At 44.4% G+C, this 22335-nt stretch overlaps 1 protein-coding gene across 1 annotated transcript in view; it reads right to left on the bottom strand.

Moving 5' to 3' along the window:
• Positions 1-22335, bottom strand: part of LOC138265422 (uncharacterized) — a 236571-nt gene that overhangs the window by 168019 nt on the left and 46217 nt on the right. Inside the window, exons 5-6 of the mRNA XM_069213119.1 lie at positions 15928-16029; positions 11847-11934 (exon numbers count right to left, since the gene is read on the bottom strand). Of these exons, the coding sequence (XP_069069220.1) occupies positions 11847-11934; positions 15928-16029 (190 nt within the window). The remainder of the gene's footprint in view (positions 1-11846; positions 11935-15927; positions 16030-22335) is intronic.

Below are 22335 nucleotides of genomic sequence, written 5' to 3'. Positions count from 1 at the left end.
AAACAAGACAAAAATGACAAAAATCCAACATACACAAATCAGGATATGAATTTTCTAAAGAATAAGATTATTACTCCATAGAAAACAAGGGGAAACATTGATTTTAAACAAAGTACCTGGTTTGCATCAATAATAATGTCGCACAGGCAAGCGTACATCGGAAAAGTCAGCGATGTGTCGATTCCTTACTCGCAAAGTTCCCTGCACTGCATTCTGTCCATGGATTTCCATCCTTTTTCTGCCAACATCACCTTTCAGGGGCCCGGGGACTGGATAGGGCACCACTTTGCAGAGCAGAAGTCTCAGCAGAGAGCCCAGGTGCTGGCAGAGGAAGTTGTTGATGGCTCTGAGACTTCAAAACAGGAGGCAAGCTCAGTTCAGGCCCTTGGAGATTCTTCTTCAAGCAGGAATGCTCAACAAAGTCTAGTCTTTGTCCCCTTTCACAGGCAGAAGCAGCAACTGCAGGATAGCCCAACAAAGCACTTCTCCTTAGCAGAGGTTCCTCTTGGTTCCAGGAGTGATCTTGAGAAAATCTAAAGTCTGGGGTTTTGGGTCCACTACTTATACCCCTTTCTAACAGTGAAGTAGACAAACTTCAAAGGAAAGTCTGTGTTGTTCACAGGATCATTGCTTGCCCCGACCAGGCCCCAGACACACACCAGGAAGTTGGAGACTGCATTGTGTGAAGGCAGGCACAGCCTATTCAGGTATATGTGACCTCTCCTCCCTCCACTCCAGCCCAGAGGCTCATCTGATTATACAGGTTACGCCCTAGATCCCTTTGTGTCACTGTCTAGAGGAGATTCACAAACATCCCAACTGTCAGTCGGACCCAGACAGGGAATCCACAAACAGGAAGAGTCACAGAATGGTAAAGCAAGAAACTGCATACTTTTTAAAAGTGTAATTTCAAACAAACAATTTAAAAACCAACTTTTTAAATTGCGAGTTCAGAGACTCCAAACTCCACATTTCTAGCTGCTCTGAAAGGGAATCTGAACTTTCAAAATATTTAAAGGCAGCCCCCATGTTAACCTATGGGAGAGATAGGCCTTGCAACAGTGAAAACTGAATTTGGCAGTATTTCACTGTTAGGACAAGTAAAACACATGCACACATGTCCCACATTTAACATACACTGCACCCTGCCCTTGGGGTTACCTAGGGCCTACCTTAGGGGTGCCGTACATGTATAAAAAGGGAAGGTTTAGGCCTGGCAAGTGGGTACCCTTGTCAAATTGAATTGGCAGGTTAAAACTGGGCACACAGACACTGCAGTGGCAGATCTGAGCCATGTTTACAGGGCTAATAATGTGGGTGGCACAACCAGTGCTGCAGGACCACTAGTAGCATTTGATTTACAGACCCTGGGCACATCTAGTGCACTTTACTAGGGACTTATTAGTAAACCAAATGTGCCAATCATGAAAAGCCAATTACACATATATTTTACACAGGAGCACTTGCACTTTATAACTGGCCAGCAGTGGAAAGTGCCCAGAGTACCAAAAACAGCAAAAACAGAGTCCAGCACACACTCAAAACATAGGAAGCAGAGGCAAAAAAGACAGGGGAGACCATTCCAAGGTTGCCAGGTCTAACACGTGTCCCACCCAGCTGAAATTGGGGAGAACTGCCCTACCTCATGGGAGTTCTCATCATTAAGGCAGAAGAATCTGGACAGACCCTTGGCATTGGCATGTTCTGTTCCACAGCGATGTTCCACTGTATAGTCCATCCCCTGAAGGGAAATGGACCACCACAACAGTTTTGGATTCTCACCCCTCATCTGCATTAACCATCTGAGGGTCCTGTGGTCAGTCTGTACCTGGAAGTGAATCCCCAACAAGTAGGGTCTTAGCTTCCTCAGCGCCCAGACCACAGCAAAAGTCTCATGCTTAATTGCACTTTACCTATGTTCCCAGGGAAGTAACCTCCTACTAATGAAGGCTGCAGGCTGGTCTAGGCCCTCTTCATTTAGCTGTGATAACACTGCTCCTACACCATGCTGTGAAGCATCAGCCTGCACAGCAAATCCTTTGGAGAAGTCAGGTGCCTTCAGCACAGGTGCCAGGCACGTGGCTGCTTTCAGGCCGTCAAAAGCTGTCTGGCAAGACTCAGTCCAGATCACCTTTCTGGGCTGTTTTTTGGAGGTCAACTCATCAAGGGAGCAACAATAGTGCCTTACCTCTTGACAAACCTCCTATAGTATCTTGTGAGACATAAGAAGGTTCTCACCTCAGTCTGGGTCTTGGGAGGCTCCCAAGCCAGAATGGTGTCAATTTTTGATTGTAGGGGTGCCACCTGACCAATCCCCACCTGGTGTCCCCAGTACACCACAGAACCATGTCCTATTTGGCACTTGTTATCCTTAATAGTGAGGCCTGCCTTCTGTCCCAAGTGGAGCTGAACACAGCAATGTCGTCCAGGTAGGCTGCACTGAAATCATCCAGTCTAGCCAACACCTGGTTGACCAACCTCTGAAAGGTGGCAGGGGCATTCTTTATCCCAAAGGGCATCACCCTAAATTGGTAGCGCCCATTTGGGGTGGAAAATGCAGACCTCTCCTTAACCCCCTCAGTCAGAGCAATCTACCAGTATCCAGAGGTCAAGTCAAAAGTACTTAGATATTGGGCAGCCCCTAACCGGTCAATAAGCTCATCAGCTCGGGGGATGGGGTGAGCGTCAGTCTTAGTGATCACATTGAGTCCCCGGTAATCCACACAGAACCTGAGTTCTGGAGTGGTACAGGGAGCAGCTGGGCTGGCCCAAGGGCTACTGGAGAACTCAATTACCCCAAGGGCTAACATTTTGGATATCTCATCCTTTATGTTGGTCCTAACCTTGTCACCCTGTAAACCTTATGTTTAACAGGAGGATTATCCCTGGTTTCCACATCTGGTGTACACAGATGAGTGACCCCTGGGATCAAGGAAAAGAGAGAGGAAAACTGCCCCAACACCTGGCGACAGTCCCTCTGCTGCTCTGGGGTCTGGAAGGGGAGAGGGTTCACACCCTCCACTGAACCATGTTCCTCTTTAGCAGACAGGAGGTCAGGAAGAAGTTCACTCTCTTCCTCCACCCCATCATCTGTTGCCAAGAGCATTGTTATCTCTTTCCTCTCAAAATGAGGCTTGAGGCAATTGAAATGTAGGTTCCTCAAAGGGTTCCTGGAAGTCCGCAAGCTCACCAGATAGGTGACATCACTCTTGCACTCCACTATCTCAAATGGCCTAGGCGACTTATCTTGGAGAGCCCTAGGCTCCACCACCAAACCTTTTTGGCCAGGCTGGAACTCAATCAGAGTGGCATTCTGGTCATATCAGCATTTCATATCTTCTTGGCTTTCTTACAGGTTCTCTTGGGTGAGCTTCCTGAAGTGGGATGTCTGGTTCCTAAATCCCAGCATGTAACTGAATACATCCTGGGGGTGGGCTTACTGGAGGCGTTCTCCAAGCCTTTCCTAACCAGACTGAAAGGTTCCCTGACAGAGTGGCCTTACAGTACCTCAAAAGGGCTAAATCCAAGACCATTTTGAGGCACCTCCCTATAGGCGCACAGAAGGCATATCAATAAGACGTCCCACTTATGCCTCAAGGCCTCTGGCAGGCCCATGATCATGTCTTTCAAGGTGCTGCTGAATCTCTCATCCAGGATGTTACTTTGGGGTGGTAAGGAGTGGTGAACTTATATGTCACCTGTTGGACTTTTGCTTATGCAGGGTCATCCCCAGTCTTTTTCGCCTCCTGCCTCCTATTTTTTTCTGACATGTTGCTGTTGGCTTTTCAACTCTGAGCACTTTACCACTGCTAACCAGTGCTAAAGTGCATATGCTCTCCTGTTTAAATTGTATGTAAGTGGTTCATCCATGATTGGCATATTTGAATTACTAGTAAGTCCCTAGTAATGTGCACTAGAGGTGCCAGGGCCTGTAAATCAAATGCTACTAGTGGGCCTGCAGCACTGGTTGTGCCACCCACATAAGTAGCTCTGTAATCATGTCTCAGACCTGCCCCTGCAGTGTCTGTATGTGTATTTTTACACTGTAAATTCGACTTGGCAAGTGTACCCACTTGCCAGGCCTAAACCTTCCCTTTCCTTACATGTAAGGCACCCCTAAGGTAGGCCCTAGGTAGCCCCAAGGGCAGGGTGCAGTGTATGGATAAGGTAGGACATATAGTAATGTGGTTTATATGTCCTGACAGTGAAATACTGCCAATTTCGTTTTCACTGTTGCAAGGTCTGTCTCTCTCTCATAGGATAATATGGGGGCTACCTTTAAATATGATTAAAGTGTAGATTCCCCTAGAGAGTAGATGGACATGTGGAGTTTGGGATCCCTGAACTCACAATTTAAAAATACATCTTTTAGTAAAGTTGATTTTAAGATTGTGCGTTTGGGAATGCCACTTTTAGAAAGTGAGCATTTTCTTGCTTAAACCATTCTGTGACTCTGCCTGGTTTGTGGATTCCCTGTCTGGGTCAGTTTGACAGTTGGGTTGTTTTTCACCTCACACCAGACAGTGACACAAAGGGAGCTGGGGTGTGATCTGCATTTCCTGATTAGCCATCTCTGCTAGGAGGGAGGGGTGGAGTGGTCACTCTCATCTGAAAGGACTGTGCCTGCCTCTGACAATGCTGTCTCCAGCCCCCTGGTGTGTGTCTGAGGCCTTGCCTGGGCAAGGCAGGATTTCACAAGAAGGTGTGAGTCCCCTTTTAAGAAAGGTGACTTCAAAGACTAAAATGGGTATAAGAAGGGCACCCAAACTTACAAACTTTAGAAACACTTCTGGAATCAAGAGGAACCTCTGCCTGGAGAAGAGCTGATCGCTGAGGAACAAGTGCTGCCCTGCCTGTGACTGTGCTTTGTGGAGCTTTCCTGCAGTGCTGCTTCTGCCAGAGTAAGAGGGCAAAGACTGGACTTTGTGTGCCTTCCATCTTGAAGAAGAAATCTCCAAGGGCTTGATGTAGAGCTTGCCTCCTGTTATTGAAGTCTCAGGGATAGCAAAGACTTCTTCCTGCCAGCACCTGGAGTCTCTGGAGAGACCCCTACTCTGCTCTGTGGTGCCCTTCCAGTTCCTGGGACCCTGAAAGGAGAGGCTGGCAGCCTAAGGACAAAAATACACGCACCGAGCACCGTGCGGAGAAAAGATCGACGCGAATCCGATCGCGGCTGAGAAAACGACGCAACGCCGGCTCCGCAGCTGAGAAACGACGCCGCAGGAAACGCGACCGGAGAATCGACGCCCGGAGCAGGAGAAACGACGCGCAGCATCGCTGACGAAGGCTGAGAGATCGCAACCTGCGCCGCGGGACTTTCGGACCGTCGCGTGGCTGGCTTTTTCGACGCGCATCGCCGTGCCGAGTTGTTTTCGACGCATATAACCGTGCAGGGTTATTTTCGACGCACACCGCCCGTGCGGGGTTATTTTTGACGCAAACCAGGTACATTTTCACGCTAGCAGTGCTAGTGTGTTGTTACAACTACCTAAAGACTCTTTTTATTTTAAACCTTTAAAAAAATCATAACTTGACTTGTGTATGTTGGATTTTTGTCGTTTTGGTCTTGTTTTGTCTAGATAAATATTTCCTATTTTTCTAAACTGGTGTTGTGTCATTTTGTAGTGTTTTCATTAAGTTACTGTGTGTGTTGGTACAAATACTTTACGCCCAGCACTCTGAGGTTAAGCCTACTGCTCTGCCAAGCTACCAAGGGGGTAAGCAGGGGTTAGCTGAGGGTGATTCTCTTTTATCCTAACTAGAGTGAGGGTCCTTGCTTGAACAGGGGGTAACCTGACTGTCAACCAGAGACCCCATTTCTAACATCACCCCACACTCCTTCCACAGTGACTTCAAATAAGTTGATATGAAGTTGGTACCCCTATCAAATACCACCTCCTTGGGCAACCCCATGTGAGTAAAAACCCCCATCAAAGCATGGTCCACCACAGGGGAGGTGACTGACTTCAAAGGAATGGCTTTTGGGTACTGGGTGGCATGGTCCACCGAGACCAGGATGAACCTGTTGCCCATGGCTGTCTTGGGATCCATAGGCCCCACAACGTCAATACCGACCCTCTCAAAGGGGGAGCTGACAACAGGAAAATGTTGGAGGGGAGCCTTACATTTCCCCCCACTCTTGCCACTTGCCTGACAAGTTTGGCAAGACCTACAGTGTGCATCTGAGTGCCAGCGCATTTGGGGCCAGTAGAAGTGGGTGACAAGCCGTTCAAAGGTCTTGTCCTGCACCAAATATCCAGCTAAAGGCACATCATGAGCCAGATCCATTAGGAAGGCTCTGAAGCACCGGGGTACCACCAGCACACGGGCTGACCCAGGCACAGCAACCTTAGGCTCACTATATAGAGGCCATCCTCCCAGTCTTTGCCAGACGCCTGGCCTGCAGCCTGCTGCCCCAAACCCTCTAGAGTAGGGCATGTCTTCTGTGCCTCACAGAATGCCTCCCTGGTGGTTCCCCCTTCCTGCTGCCACTGAGTCAGCTCAGGGACCTCCCCCAGTTCAGCCACCTGTTCCCCTGTAGGTTCCAGGGCACCCCCCTCAGGGTCAGCCTCCTCCTGGACCGTGGGAACTTCTGGAGCTGGTTTCCCACGCCCCTTACCCTTCCCCCTTCTGGCAGACACCTGGGCCACTCTTTCAGGCTCCAGGGTCTTCTGATCACCCTGAAGGGCTGCCATTGTCTTGGTGGACACACAAACACACACCCAGGCAGACCCAACATCTCCAAGTGCGACCTGCTTTCCACCCCCTTCCAAGGGGAATCCTACAGGTCTTTGCCAAGCAGACACTCTATAGGCATGGTTGGACTCACAGCCATATTCAAAGGGAACCTAAGCCACTCTGCACAGGCGCTCTGAGTTGTCTACCGCAACTACTTGGTGAAGTATATGGGGATCTATCTGCTCTTCAGACACCAGGTGACTTCTCGCAGTAGTCACACTGGCCGCCTGTGTCTCTCAAAGCCTCCAACCTCTGTCTATTGATGGTCACACACTGTCTGTACTTCTTAGTGTTCTCAGGCACAAGAGTTCTCTGGACAATCTCACTGTCCCCTAGTGAGACAAGGGTCATCTCAGCTGGCTCCCACCCTCCTGGAACCAACTCCTCCCCAAGCACTACACTGGCCAAACCCTGTGACTCAGCACCAGTGGGTGCCGGTATCCCCTTGGGACATTTGGGGTCCCCCCTCACATGACCCACCTGGTCACATGCATAACATTTGCTGGAAACCCCCTCTGCAGGTTTCCCTTTGGAAAACCAGGGCTTCTTTTCAACTGGGGTTTGGGATTCCTTACCCTGGCAATTTGGTTGGGGTCCTTTAGAGACCTCCCCCTATTTACCCTTACCCCCCTTATTCTCCCTGCCCACCCTTGGCGTGGTCTCCCCATACCTCTTCTGGACCATGGTGTCTCCCAATGGTCCGCTTCCTGTGCAAGCTTCCTGGGGTCAGTCACCTTGCTGTCAATCAGGTTATACCTTATACTGCTCAGGGGTCAGACCACACCTTGTAAGTAGGGCGTCCTTCATGTTAGAGTAAGTGAGGCCCTGAGGATTCCCTAAGGATGTCAGAGTATCCCTCCCCTCTACCTCAAAGTGCTTCCACAGGCCCACCTCCTCCCCCCATGGTACTTCAGGGACCAGATTCATGATGAGAGCAGACTTATACTCTTTAAACCACAAATATATGTCATCCTCCCTCTTATAATCCTTCACTAGGTCTTTAGGCACCTGCTGCCAAATCCCGCCGAGCACAGCTGAAGGCCAAGTGTGGCTTGGGGCTGGATGGTTATGGGAGGGTAGCAGCTCCAGGCCCTGAGGCAAGCTCTTGCTGCCACGGCTGAAAGCTGTGCATAGTGTGGGGTTGGGTTGCTATAGGGAGTTTCCTCCAGGGCCTGGGGGGAAGGGGTGGTTATAAGGGGTTGGTTCTTAAATTATTAAATTCTCTTAAAACTCCTAAATTCATTTTTTCACTACTGTGAATAACATTGGGTTAATTCATTACATTTGATAAGTGATAACTTTCAATTGGGAGCATGTGGGGATTTCGAGTTTGATGTCTGAACAATCATAATTAAAAGCCTATTTTCATGGTAAAGAGGGATTTTAAGTCACAATTTTGAAAATGCCACTTTTAGAAATATGGATTTTCCTGTCCTAACAACTTACTGCAGTTGTCCTTTTTGTATTGCTCCAAGACAGTGAGACAAAGGGAAGATAGGTGTTGACAGGATGGACCACTGTGAGTTGAAGAAGGGGAGGAAGTGTTACCTACCATACTTACACATCACAAAGCACCTGCTTGGGCACACTCACAAAAGGTTTGACACTAGTCTTTGTGTTTGTGACCCCAGAGGTGCTGGGGTGAGGGCAGGGAGAAAGGGGGCGCCTGCCAGAACCGTGTCCTACTTTAACCAGGCATAACTATTTGACTCTTAGACCAAATTCTTTAGTACAAATCAGGACCTGTGGAAGACTCAGAAGAAGGACTTCTGTGCTGCTCTGCTGCATGACGGAATGCCACCCTGCTGCTCTGCTGTGCTGCCCTGCTGCCCTCCTACCTGAATGAGAAGGACTGGTCCAGCATCTTGAACACATGACTACCAGAGTGACTCCAAGGATTAGTTGGCTAACTTCTGATCAAAAGCCTCAGGGACACATAAAGCTTCCTCCATCTTAAAACCAGAATCTGGCCTCTAAAGTGGTGCCACCTCATCAATGGCATCTTCAACTCCAGTCTTCTCATTGCAGGCCCCTCGAAAATGGCATCCTCGATACCAACAGAGGACTCAGCATTGCAAACCCTCCAGCTCCTTTGGAACAGCTGGTGCATAACATGTTATCGTCGCAAGCCTTCGCAGGGCAAGACCCTCATCGACAGCATCCACAACGCTGACGCAGGGCTCTACATTGGAAGTCCTGCAACACCATCGGAATAAGCCAGTAAATGACGCATCTTCGACACATGGCTTCACCTCACAAGTCCTTCATCGATGGCCTCTTCGATGCTGATGCAAAAGCTCACATCGCACCATTGCACCTCTTAGAAACTGTTGTTATGCGATGCATCCTCAATGCGGGAGTCAGCAACTCTCCACAACCAGGATTTAAGGGGCTCTTGTTTAGAGGGCCTACTTGGTCCCTTTAGCTGGCCCACGCTCCATTGTGGTCTACCTGAACTTGTGACTTTGTCCTGGTCCGACTCAACAACATAACAACAGTTAGCACCTTGTGCTTTTTGGCTCAATTTTTACTTAAATATTTAGAATTCCATATTGCTGGTTCTACTAATTGGATTTTTGTCATTTTGGTATTCAATTATTTATTCAATTTTACTTTATTACTGTTTGATGTGCTGTATAAATACTTAACACATTGCCCCTAAGTCAAGCCTAACTGCTTCTGTGCCAAGCTACCAGAGAGTTAAACACTGGTTAATATGGTATCTGCTTGTGACTTCATCCTCACAAGAATAATGGTTGGTGCTTGAGTATGGTTTCACCCCCAACCAGTAACCCAACTTCCCACTGTAGTGCCACAAGGAAGAATCATAGCCAGCATCGCTCAACTGTATACTGGATAAAGCAGCATAGTATTTACATCTGCTAGGTCACTGCAAAGCACTTTGCTTACGTAAAAAGGCAAGCACTTGGCTGGATATTGACGATATTTTGTCAGTTGGATGATTACTGATTTCTAAGCCTATGTACTGTACTAACTCCCTGATAAGCCTGTGACTTTTTGACCTTACTACACTAAGAATTAAGTATGGAGAGGTTTGTACATTGTCCAGTATTCAGAGGCATGGCAGGACATACCCCGCACACCAGTGAGAAATGCTTTCAGCCATTACAGTTGGGGTCCAATAGCCCCTGCCTGCTCTGTGACACCCAAAACTGCATAAGAAATCAAAGGGAAACGTGCTTGAAAAACTTAATGCTATTTTGTTGAAAACAAAACTCTGCCCAGAGGTGTACAAAAAGCGCACATGCAGTGAATGGTTAAGTTATTGCCACTCCACAAACCTTTGCTGGCAGTGTAAGATAATGTATCTTTTTCCACCCCCCCCCCCCCCTTTTGTTGTTGAATTTCATTCCTGATGTTAAGAATCTGTACACTGGGGTGCTTCTGTCTAGTGTCCACTGTGTGCTCTGACCCCTAAAACAAGTAAAACACACTGACTGACAATTTAATTCTACTTTAAGGCCAAAGTATATGGTATGGAATGTTCAATGTGAGCTGCAGCACTTTTTGTGGAATCCACTGGTGTGACAAGAAAAATGCAGCTTCAGGCCTAGCAATGTAGCCTCACAGATATGACAATGTATAAACCTTCCTTTTAAAGACTCATAAGTCACCCCTACATAGGCATGTTTGCCCCCCACAAGGTAGAGTTTATGATACTTAAAAATGTGACCTGTAGAAACGTAATGATGCAATGACCCTACACTGACAAGCCCCAAATAGCTATTTTCACTGTGGTACGCTATGAGTGCACAACTGCAGTACAAAAAAAATAGTTATTCTTCTATCTCAGGTTTGGGACCAGCTAGAGAAAGCATTCTAACACTATTTTTATTTTTATTAAAAATCCAATCTAAGGGTGACGTTCGTTTTTTAATAAATATTTAGGACAAATAACTTTTAGAAAGTTAACTTTATTCTTTGGTCCAAAGACCAGGGTGGCACCAACCCAGTGGGAGTGGGGACTGGTCCCATATCTAGTATGGATACCTTAGAAGAAAGAGATTCCAGAGTTTCCTAAACCCACCACTTGACTGGCACACAAGCTTTCTCCAAGGGCCTGTGCTACTTTGGATTTCCCTTAGAGTGGTATTTGGGGTAGTTTACAGTAAGGCAAACAGGAGGTGCTGTAAAAGTAGGTTATGTAGCACCCAGAAACCAGTTCTACATTTTTAGGGAATGTCCAAGAGTCACTCTACCCCACTGGATACTGAACTGTACAAATATGGACCTCTGCACCAGCTTCTCAGAGCACTGTCTGGACTCTTGGACGAACCAAATAAGTCATGCCCCTGCTGTTTGAGCCACGTGAGGAGACCTAAAGGGCTGGACTGTTCCTACTAGGGCACAGGACAAGGAAGAAACACAACAAGCTACAAGAGGCCTTTAGGCTGAGGTACCAACTTGAGCAGTTGTAACTGGACCCCTACTGGAACTTCTGGTGGGCTCTGTTGGAGTGAGATCTGACCTTTTAGGGCTGTTCTTGATGTTCTGGGATGCTTGTCTCTATCTAGCTGGGCTGCTCAAAACAATCTCTGAAAAGTTAGAACTTAAATACATTTTGGACTTCCATTTCCTAAAGTAAAATCTTTGATTGGGACAAACTTGCTCGGTGTAACCTACACCCGCTCCATCACAGTCGGCCTCAAATCGTTCCTAGGTCCTGGTCACCCTAACAATGATTACTTGTTGGTGATTTTCTCTTTCATTATAATTTACTCTTTTTTCTAATTCAGTTTGGGATTTTTATTGTTTGTTTTTACTTTATTATTGTTTGAATACTGCATAAATACCCTACACCTTACCCTAGGTTAAGCATGTCCACTTTGTGTCATAATTACTTAGGGGCTTGGGAGTTGTGCTCACATTAATTTGGTGACTGTCGTATTCACCATGACAGGTTAGCATCATAATTCCTTGGGGAAGGCGATCACTCATACCATACAATAATTCATTTTCTTACAGACAGTGAATAGAATTAGTAGTATTATAACATAACTACAGCCATTCGGGTTAAAAAGGAATAAATGAGTGAATGAGATTTCCTTTCATAAAATGTATTTATGCATGATGAAAGTGTCTCTTACCTGGGGCTGACATGTGACAGTTTTGTTCAGTTTTAGCTATTGATCCGTCGAGTGTGATATGCACGCTAGCCTTGCAAGTACCTGAAAACTGTCAACAAATAACAATTGGAGCTTGTTAAGAAAAGTCTTCACCATGAAGGTCAAGGTACAGTCTTTGGCATAAGGTGAGCCTAACGTGTCAGAACCACACAATTTTCTGTCAGCAGTGATGCCGATAGTCACAGTAAATGTTTATTTGTACTCGATTATGATATTTTCTCTACTTCTTTATTCCATTTTAATAGTTTATTCAGTCTATGCTTTTCCTAATTTTGATAACTCTGACATTTTGTGCTTTTACTCTTTTACTCAAGCATTCCTTGTGAACATGCATTTGTGTTTTCACATGTTACCCTAAAGTCACAGAACTGTTCTGTAAATATAGGAAAGCAAAAGAAAACAAAATCATATGTCTGCATACATAACATAATCACTACATTACAGAAGTATTGAAGAAACTGGTTACGATGCCACAAATGGGCAAGGACAGCCACCAAACCTGCAAACTTTTCTAGTTCTTTCAGTCTGAAACAAATGTAACTTCTTTAACGCTGTAAAAAGGTACGCTACAATGTCAATGGTGTGGTTTTATGTATGTTATGTTCCCCCTACTATTTCTTTACATACAAATATTTATAGTGCTTCAGTTTTAAAAAAAGTTGAAGACATTTAGCATTGCAAAGGTGAGTAATATGGAAAATGGTACTGTTGGTGATGTTTTGTTTTATTTTTATAGAGTTCTATTTCCATACAGATATTTATATGTAAATCCAGCAACTGCTTTACTGACGTTTTTCAGTTTTAGCTCCCTCAATGAATACATAAAGGGCCTGATACACCAAGGTGAACTTACACTCTTGTGTAACTCTAAGTTTTTTTCCTATTCACGAAGGCATTTTACCAGTAGTATCTTTAAGATTGCGGAGTCTCCACACTCGGGTCATAGATTCCACACACAAAAGGATATGTCTCTCCTATCTTTGTATGTACGGAGTCTTCGACTCAAGTATGGAGACTCCAACGGTGTAAGGATAATACTCGTAAAATAACTTTGTGAATAGGAGAAAAATGTAAACTTACACAAATGTGTACCTTTGCTTTTGCGAATCAAACCCAACCTGTTTTGCTTTGATTACAACATGCCTGTTTCTACATAGTTGATGTAAAGCATCACGTTTTATTTAAATTTTGGCTTTTAGATCAGTTCAACATAGACACACTTCGGGGACCATAGTCACACCAGTCTACATACTTTACACCCCAATTGAATGCAATTCGTTGAGGTTGTTAAAGTAAACTTGCCCATGCTCTGGAAAATCTACTGTCTTCTTCAAACTGGCCATCAGTTGAAATTGGCCCACACCATCTTAACCCATTTAGGCCCTGATTAAACGGCAATTTCAAATCACAAGTTCAAATTACACAGCCTAAAAGTACAAGAGGATGTGGTAATTCATGGGTGCACAATTTGCACTTGCAATTTGAGACTGCTTTCAACTGATGCAAATCACAGGGTAATCTCCCAGTTCGGGAGTAGTTTTCACAAACTAGTAATTCGATTTAGGGTGGAAATTATGGTTTCTAGGCAAAGTGGCATTTGGTGTCTACCCATAGTCATGGCGTTAGACTATTGCATGGGGAACCAGGTGGGGCTGCCCGTAAGCAACTACTATGAGGCTACTTACACATCAGAACCAGGCTTCTAGGTGTACCTCAGCGTGCAGTGTGGAACTACCACTATGTGACACCAATCAGAGCAACGGTGATGTAAAGTCAAGGATCAAATTCCAAACATTGCGCTTTTCTTGAGGCCTAAAGCTACTGGAGTGAAGGCTCTTAGTACTCCAACAACCTGGAACCACACTACAGGCCAGCTTGGAATTACAGCCACCTTTCACCAAATCCACTAATAGTTGTTCCAACCTGATAACACAAAGGTTGGTCTCTGGGATGCAAAGCCCTTCCCTAATCCCAGTGCTGAGGACAACACACAAACGCACTGGTTTTCATGACGATCCTGAAAATGGAAAGGTTTACTCTGACCTTAAAACTGTGAACTGGCCCTGGCAAGAGGAATAACTGAGTAATTTTGGATAGAGGACAATACATTGAGTCTATCTGGATTGGAGCTAACCTCAACATGTGTGTCCTTATCCTTTTCTGTAAAATCAAGCACTACAAAATGGTCACAAGGTATCATATGGCTCTCTGTAAAACTCCCAAATAAACACATACACAAATGTATACACTTGTGTGCCTCTCAGTCTGCTACTTGTTATAGTATTCACTTCTGTACATATCATTCTTCTACTTATTATTGTATTCACTTATGTAACTCTCATTCTTCTGCTTGTTATAGTATCGACTTATGTAATCTCATTCTACTTGTTACACTATCTGCCTATGCACCTCAAATACTTATACTTGTTATTGTATTCACTTATGTACCTCTTATTCTTCTACATCTTATAGTATTGGCTTATGTACATTTTATTCTACTTGTTATGGTACTCACTTATGTAAATATCATTCTTCTAGTTGTTATAGAATTCACTTATGGATCTCTCATTCTTAGACTTGTTATAGCATTGACATATGTACATCTCATTCTACTTGTTATAGTACATGCTTGTGTACCTCTCATTCTTCTACTTATTGACATAAGTTAAATCTCATTATGCTTGTTATTATATACACTTATGTACCTCTCACTCTTCTACTTGTCATAGTATTGACATATGTACATCTCATTCTTCTACTTGTTATATTCACTTAGGTACATCTCATTTTTCTACTTGTAGTATTTATCTAGTACCTCTTTTTCTTCTACTTGTTATAATATTGACTTATGTGCATCTAATTCTTCTGTTTGTTATACTACATGTGTATGTGCCTCTCATTCTTCTACTTATTATTGTATTCACGTATGTACTTCTCATTCTTCTACTTGTTATAGTACTGACTTATATACATCTCAATCTTATACTAGTTATATTCACTTACGCACATATTATTTTTCTACTTGTTATAGTATTCACTTATGTACCTTTCATTATTCTACTTATTGTATTCACTTATGTACATCCCATTCTTCTGCTTGTTACAGTACAAGGTTAGGTACCTCTCATTTTCTGTTTTTTATTGTATTCACTTATGTACATCTTGTTCCTCTACTTATTGTAGTATTCTTTCCAACTTCCTTTGTTGCTGAAACTGTTTCATTGTTCCATTCTTTGAATCAATGTTCACCTTCATTCTTCCTCAGTCTACCTCTCTTTAACCCTGTATCATAACCTTTGACCCTACAACATCTCACCAATTTGCAAATATTGATAAAGACAGTTAAAGTCATGATCACAAATGTGCCATTTTATGGCACCAGGCTTCCTTTAAGGTCCTTTAATTCCAGAGATGTTGGCAAGAGGTGGGATGAGGCTTAAGTCACAAAAGTTGTTTTATTTTGACTTCCCACAATAGAACATTGGGATTTTGTTTGGGAAGAGGAGAGGCAGAGCAGAAGACAGGTACTCAAACAACAATCCAATGAGGACCCATTAAAGGGGTTCATTGAAAACAATAAGGGCCAGACGCACCACAAACATATGGCTAGATAACTACCTGCCTTGCTTTTCACTTTCATTATTATTGATTCCATTTGTCCTTTGAAATAGAAATACACACTGAACATTTATGTAGTGATAGGCTTGTAAGAAGAGAATGGAATGTGGATGAGATGAGTATTTAGTACAATTTGTTTCAGTAAGATTTCCGTTATTCAAAAGCACCACTTTCTTGTTGGTGGTATTGAAATAATCTTGTGTTTGCTTTCAGCTTCTAAAAACAAAAATATAAAAATATCTGCATTTACTTTCAAATGTATTCAAGAACTTTGAGTGAGATTTTGAGGGTAAGCACAAACATTAAGCACATCTGGTGTCAATTTAGAATCTTACCAGGGCATTGTTAACAGAATTGCTGGCACTAAAGATACGAACATAACATGAAGAGAACACATCTACATTGCTGACATGAAAAAACTTACATTAAGAGGCTTGCAACCCGAATGTAAATCTGGAACTTCATTCTTATCACAATCAGTTTCTTTTATTTTATATTCTAATTTATAGATGATTCCAGCCACCACCTGCATTAATTACACATAGAAAATATATTTACTTTATTGTATGTTTGTATTAAAAAATACATTCAGCAATTCATGAAAATGTTTGCACGTACATTTAAACAGATGTTGAGTCATTAACAATGCCTGTATACTTAATTAGTGTATGCCACAAACATGCAATTGTGATTCCATATATCAGTGGTTCTAATCCTTTTAACTTCTGTGGAATTAATTATTACTGGAACTCAGTGACACACATCCAATAATTATTGGAATCCAACGACCCCTACTGAGTCATTACTGGAAGCTGGGGACCCCAGCCAAAGCATTTTCGATTATTTTAACTGCAAAATGATGAAATATGTTATTCGATTCACACAGAAATAAAAAAAAATAATAATGTAATTTTAATGGGAAGAGTAGAGCTTTTTAAAATTCAATTGAGGCCTTTCATTGTACATAATGTATTCTGTTTGATGCACAGCTCCCATTAATCAATCTGAAGATACGAGCTTAACCTTTAGAATCCAATTTCAAATTCCTTCAAATTTACAAAATGTTTTAATATTTTCAGGTTTACATTTTGCTTCTTTATTTAGGTTCACTTTATTAATCTGTTATTCTGTAATTTTCTAAGCAGTCACAACCCCCCCGAGGAGACTTCGCAGACCTCTAGGGGTCCCCGGACCACAGGTTAAAAACCACTGCCTGATATGCTACCCAAATTAACATAGTATGGGTGTCTCAGCATGCTCTAAAAGGCTAGATGGGCACTGTCAAGCACAGGCAGAAACATAACAGGGGAACAACCAACGGATTAATGAAAGTTTTTAGTTCTTTGAAAAGTATAGCACTCAATAATAGAGGTAGAGTGAATCCTGATTACAGGGGAGATACAGGATGGCCAAAGCAACATTAATTCAATTATTTATTTTGAGTTTCCTGATGTACTTACGAACCTTTAGAGTTTATAATGCTTTACTAGGAACAGAAAGAAACATTTACAGAAATTATTAGCAACACAGCAATTAAGCTTGAAAGTAGAAAGATTTGGGCCCCAATTTAGAGTTTGCCAGACAACGTACTCTGACACAAAAGTGATGGAGTACACTTTTTACCAAACCCATGGTCCACCCACCTCTTTTACGGATGGCAGACCTTACGTTTTCAGTCCCTGTTGGCTTGTCGACAGATGGCTTCCTACAACGGTCCCCTTTGGTTTTTTTTTTCTGAAAAACAAAAACTTTGTAAAAGTTCAATGGGTGGCTGTCACAGTGATGGCAGCCATCCACCAAACATTTTGTACATTGAAGGGAACCACCATGAAAGTAGTTCCTTTCAATGTGAGTTTGCTTCTGGGCCAGCGAGCATCTCTAATTCTAGCAGACAGACTTTCATCAGAGTGTTGAATGTAATGTCCTCTGCGCCCTGACATGCAATAGTCCATCTGCCAAATTCTATATCAGGCTAGTAAAGCTTTGTCAGGGCATTCATGTAGGTAGATTAGTTTAGAATATGGAAATTATGTACTTTCATAGAATTTACATTGGATTCCATTCTTAGTTCAGAGGGCAGAGAGTTCCACTGGTTTATTGTAACGGCAGGGAAGAATTGCTTCAGTTTGTCTGGTTTCAAATTTTGGAGCTTCAAGCTGCATGGAGTCTTTTCCCTCTGATCCTGCTATGTGCTGGAGATGTTAAGAATGTTGGTGGGGTAAGGCTGATTTTTCAGGAAGATAGTCTGTACGTGAGGTGACAAATTTTAATTTATGTATTGTTGCCATAGGTAGCCAATATAAGTCTCTCTGTATTGGGGCGAGGTGGTTAAAATAAATATGGAACTAAATGAGTCAGCTTGTAAAGTGAAAAATAGAGAGTCAGAGACAGTGAAATTATGCATCAGAGGAGCACCAAATTATGCAGCAGGGTTGACTAAATTATGCTGCAATAAAATGTGACTTATGTGGCAGAATGAGGCACATTTTTTGATAGTATTGCTTCATTATTTTGAACATTTTTACACATGATAATATTGTCTGAGCAAATATCTACCTTATCATTAAAAGTTTAATAACCAAATGCAGAAATAAGCAACTGAGGGATGACCAGTTAATCACTGCAAAGGTCCTACCACTGCACGCTGACATGTCACATCATTTCTGGGTACGTTTTGGGCGGTTTGAGCTAAAAAACATTTTATTTGTTATAACCCGCAGATTGTTTAGCAGATAATGGATTAGGTGTCTAAGACTGCAAATCCATAACTATGTAAAAAAGCAGCAGCTGCAGAATCACAAAATTCCAGTGTCCCAGCACTCAGATCATGCTAGGGGTGATTAAACTATGAGCTCCAGGTAACAGTTATTAGTAAAAAGAAAGTGTTTCATTTTTTACTTAGCTCAGAATGTTGAGGTATGTAAGCTGATGTGAAAAAATGTATCCCTTATTCAAGTACACACTTTCAGTAAAGGTCATGCTGTAGTTCACTAATGTCAGCAATCACGTACTGGTCCAGGAGAGGTACAGGGTAAAGTAGAGTCAAAAGCAACATTGGGGTATGTCAAAGGCACAACTACTGTATTGTAGGTGGTTTTAGTGGTTGAGGGTGTGGCCCTATTAGGTACCATGGCAAAGAAGATTGTAAGATGAAACACTGGGCCTAACTTAGAGGTGGTCAAATGAAGGAGATCAAAAAAAATGTTTAGAGAGTTCATTCAAACTTGTAGAACATTATAGTGTAGTTACAGGGGCTCAATACGAGGCTGGCGGTCATGAGATCGCCAGCCTCAAGGTGACGCTCAGACCGCCTCACTCCAGGCGGTCTGACTGTCAAATTACGAATCTGGCTGTCAGACCTCCAGGGGACCACCGTCCCTGCTAGGAACATGGTTCCTTATGGGCTAATTGTGGTCTGAGCTGTGGTCAGCCACTGTGGCAAGCCATGAAAAGGCTGGAGGAAAGCCAGTGAGGAGGGCCACAGGGGGGCCCCTGCACTGTCTATGCCCATTGCATGGGCAGCGCAGTGCCCCCCCTGCTCAGCACTCTCAGAATGTGCACTGTCTGCTTTGCCAAGGCAAGGCCCTGATTGGCTGGCTGCAACCTGAAAGAAAAGTAGTGGCCACCATTTTGTTTATTGGCCTGTTGAAGGGAGGGAAAATAAAGGTTAAAATTGAGTTAAAGGGTCAGGATACCCCTATCCCCTGAGGGACCCCTCATGAGCATAAAATTGCTCCTAATTTGTTTTGGGCCAAACTGCGGCTCCACCGCAGGGCTCAGCATGACCCCCAGTGTAAATCTGTGATGGATCAGTGGATTCAGAGGCGAATGGGAAAAAACATACACACGTTGTGCGCTGCATGGGGTTGGCAGTGCAAGGGGGGATGTCTGCAGGGCTTGGCTACAGACAAAGTCCTGAAGCCAACCGCCTCACCACGCATGGCCGAAGGCCCCGTACAACATGGGACTGGATGCATGCAGGGGTTTAGTGGTCTACTCGCCATTGCGCAAAGCCAAAGGAAATGTACGGTGTGGTTTGGCAGCACTTGGGGGATTGGATGCAGGGCCTGGCCACCGGCCAGGCCTTGCACCAATCCCCCTTCTGCATTAAAAAAAACCTAGAAATTCACCGAAAACGAAAAGGATGCAGGGATGTTATAGTTAGGAATTAGCATTTAGAAAACCTTACAAAATTCACTGAAAAAAAACAAAAGTCACTGAGACGTTATAGTTGGGTTCTGAATTTATACACACGAAACCATAGAAATACAGAAAGAAATAGAAAGCAGACATAATTTGTGCCCGAGGGTAACTATAACTTGTGCCCTCTCCATGGCACAGCTAATTACCCCACATATTTCATCATTCACGACATCTTCTATGACATCATTGATATTATCACTGCAATATTTGCAATAAAATTATTGATGAGAAAACTGTGCATGATGAGGACGTGAGTTATAGTTACGTTAGGGCACGAGTAATTGTTGCCTCAAATAATTCTAACTATAACAACTGAATTTCTATGGTTTTGTGAATGTATATTCAGAACCTAACTATAAAGTCCCTCTAATCCTATCACCTTTGTTTTTTTCAGTGAATATATATATAACTACTGCAGTTACCCAGTTAAGGTTATCAATGTACATAGCACAAGCCATAACTCGCAGCATCTCCCATGCTCAAAATACCAACTCACCATGGTACAGAAGCACAAAAATATTTATCAGAAAATCAACATGGTGAGCATTGCTAGTCATGGTGAGTGTTTTGTTCTTCAATAACTATAACGTGCAAACTTCAGTGGTTTTATACGTTTGAGATAAAACCATAACTCTGGGCCTGAGTTAGATCTCGGTGGAGGGGAATAGCCCATCACAAACGGGATGGATATCCTGTCTGTTGTATTATGATCCAATTATATCCAATGGAGATCGTAATACGGCAGATGGGATTTCCGTCGCAGTATTACCTCCACCGAGATCTAAATCAGGCCCTCTGTTTCTAGATAAGTTTATTTTTAGAGAATATAGGCCCTCATTTCAACTTTGACGGGTGGCAACCGCCGCCCGGCAAGTTGAAACCGCTGGACGGCCGCCAATGTGGCTGAACTCCCGCGGGGTCTATTTTGAGATCCCCACTGGGCCGACGGGCGGAAACCTGGTTTCCGCCCACCAGCCCAGCAGGGATCTCAGCCGCAACACGGGAGCCGGCGGTGTTGCGGCTGTGCGAAGGGTGCAGTTGCACCCGTCGCACTTTTCACTGTCTGTTATGTAGACAGTGAAAAGCTCCATGGGGCAGTGCAGGGGCCCCCAGGGGCCCTCCCGACTCCCCTTTCCGCCAGCCTTTTACCGCCATGAAAAGGCTGGCGGGAGGGGGACTCGTAATCCCTTGGGCAGCGCTGCCCTGGGGAATTACAACCGCTGGGACAAAAGTGGCAGGAAATCGCCAGTCCCAGCGGTGCGACCACGGCGCTTCCGCCGCAGTCGTAATGTCCAAGTTTGTACCGCCAGCCTGTTGGCGGTACAAACTCCAAAACAGCGGGTTGCAATGAGGGCCCAAAATTTTTTAGGACGTACTAAATTAATTGTGATAGGCTACTGGTGGTACAGAGGAGTCGAAGGCTTCAGTACGGTGAGTAATTTATCTTTATTTTAAATATAGTGTAGTGCATAAGGGTGTAGAGGAATTGTTCTTGTCTGTAGGTTTTGCTGAGTCTTCCTGTCTTCTAGTTGTCGGGTATTTTATTCTCTTTTTGTAGTTTTGGTGGACGTTGGATTATCTGGTCTCCCTCGGATCCTGGGAAAAACAAAGACACAGAGGAGACCACAGGTAAGTCGGCTGTGGAGTACTTTGCGGGTTTGTCAAGGGGGTGGCATGCAGGGAGGGAAAGTGCTCGAGAATTAGTGGTGAAGGGGTAGAAAAGGAAGTGCCCAGTCGGGGTTGTGGGTATTAGGTACCTTTACGGCACGCTCTTCTTCCTACCATTCAGAGCTGTTCCCAGAGTGCTCCCCAATCGTGCCCGGCTGTTCCCTTTTGACCAGGGTCCCCTCTGACCCCTCCCTCTTTTCCCCGGCTTCCCTTTCTTGTGCACTGTTAGTTCGTTTGTAAGCACTTCGTCCTAGGAAGGACCGTACCTGACTTAGCCACGACCCTCCAGGGTCGTGGCGGGATTGGCAGCCGGTAAGGACTCCGCTTCGAAGAGGAACTGCCTCGCAGGTCTCCGAAGCTGTTTCAGGGGTGCGAAACTCCTTCTCCATGGTCGGCGTCTTCTCTCCTTCCGTGGTGTTCGGCGTCTTCGTCTCCTCCGTCTCCGTCGATGCCGCCTGCAACTCCTCCCCCTTGTAGTCCGTTGTCTCTTTTCTTTGTGGGTCCCGGAAGTCCGGGCCCACAGCGTCTGGTGGCGTTCCCATGTTACCATGGGTACGCTGAAGCGAGTCAATAGAGATGCGCGAACGGCGCCAGCTGGGAGACTCTCTGGACGCGGTCGAGGCGACCCGTCTACACTCCCCCTCCCATGAACAGGACTGGTAGAGGACCGGAGAGGTGGGGAATCGTGACAGATAATCGGCAGGACCCTGTTGAGTACCGGAAATGTGGGGGACCTGAAAAGTAAAAGGCTGGAGTTCAAGAAACCATCGCAGTACTCTGGAATTGGAGTCTTTATGGGAGGCCAACCAAGTGAGAGGGGCGTGATCGGTATAGAGAACGAACGGTCTGCCTAGCAGGTAATACTGAAGGTTCTCCACAGCCCATTTAATAGCCAGACACTCTTTTTCAATAGCGGGGTAATGGCACTCCCTGGCAAGAAGCTTCCTGCTGATAAAGACAA

The sequence above is a fragment of the Pleurodeles waltl genome, chromosome 11 (genome assembly GCF_031143425.1).
Source record: "Pleurodeles waltl isolate 20211129_DDA chromosome 11, aPleWal1.hap1.20221129, whole genome shotgun sequence".
NCBI classification, from domain to species: Eukaryota; Metazoa; Chordata; class Amphibia; order Caudata; family Salamandridae; genus Pleurodeles; species Pleurodeles waltl.
This window is presented reverse-complemented; position numbering and strand designations above follow the sequence as displayed.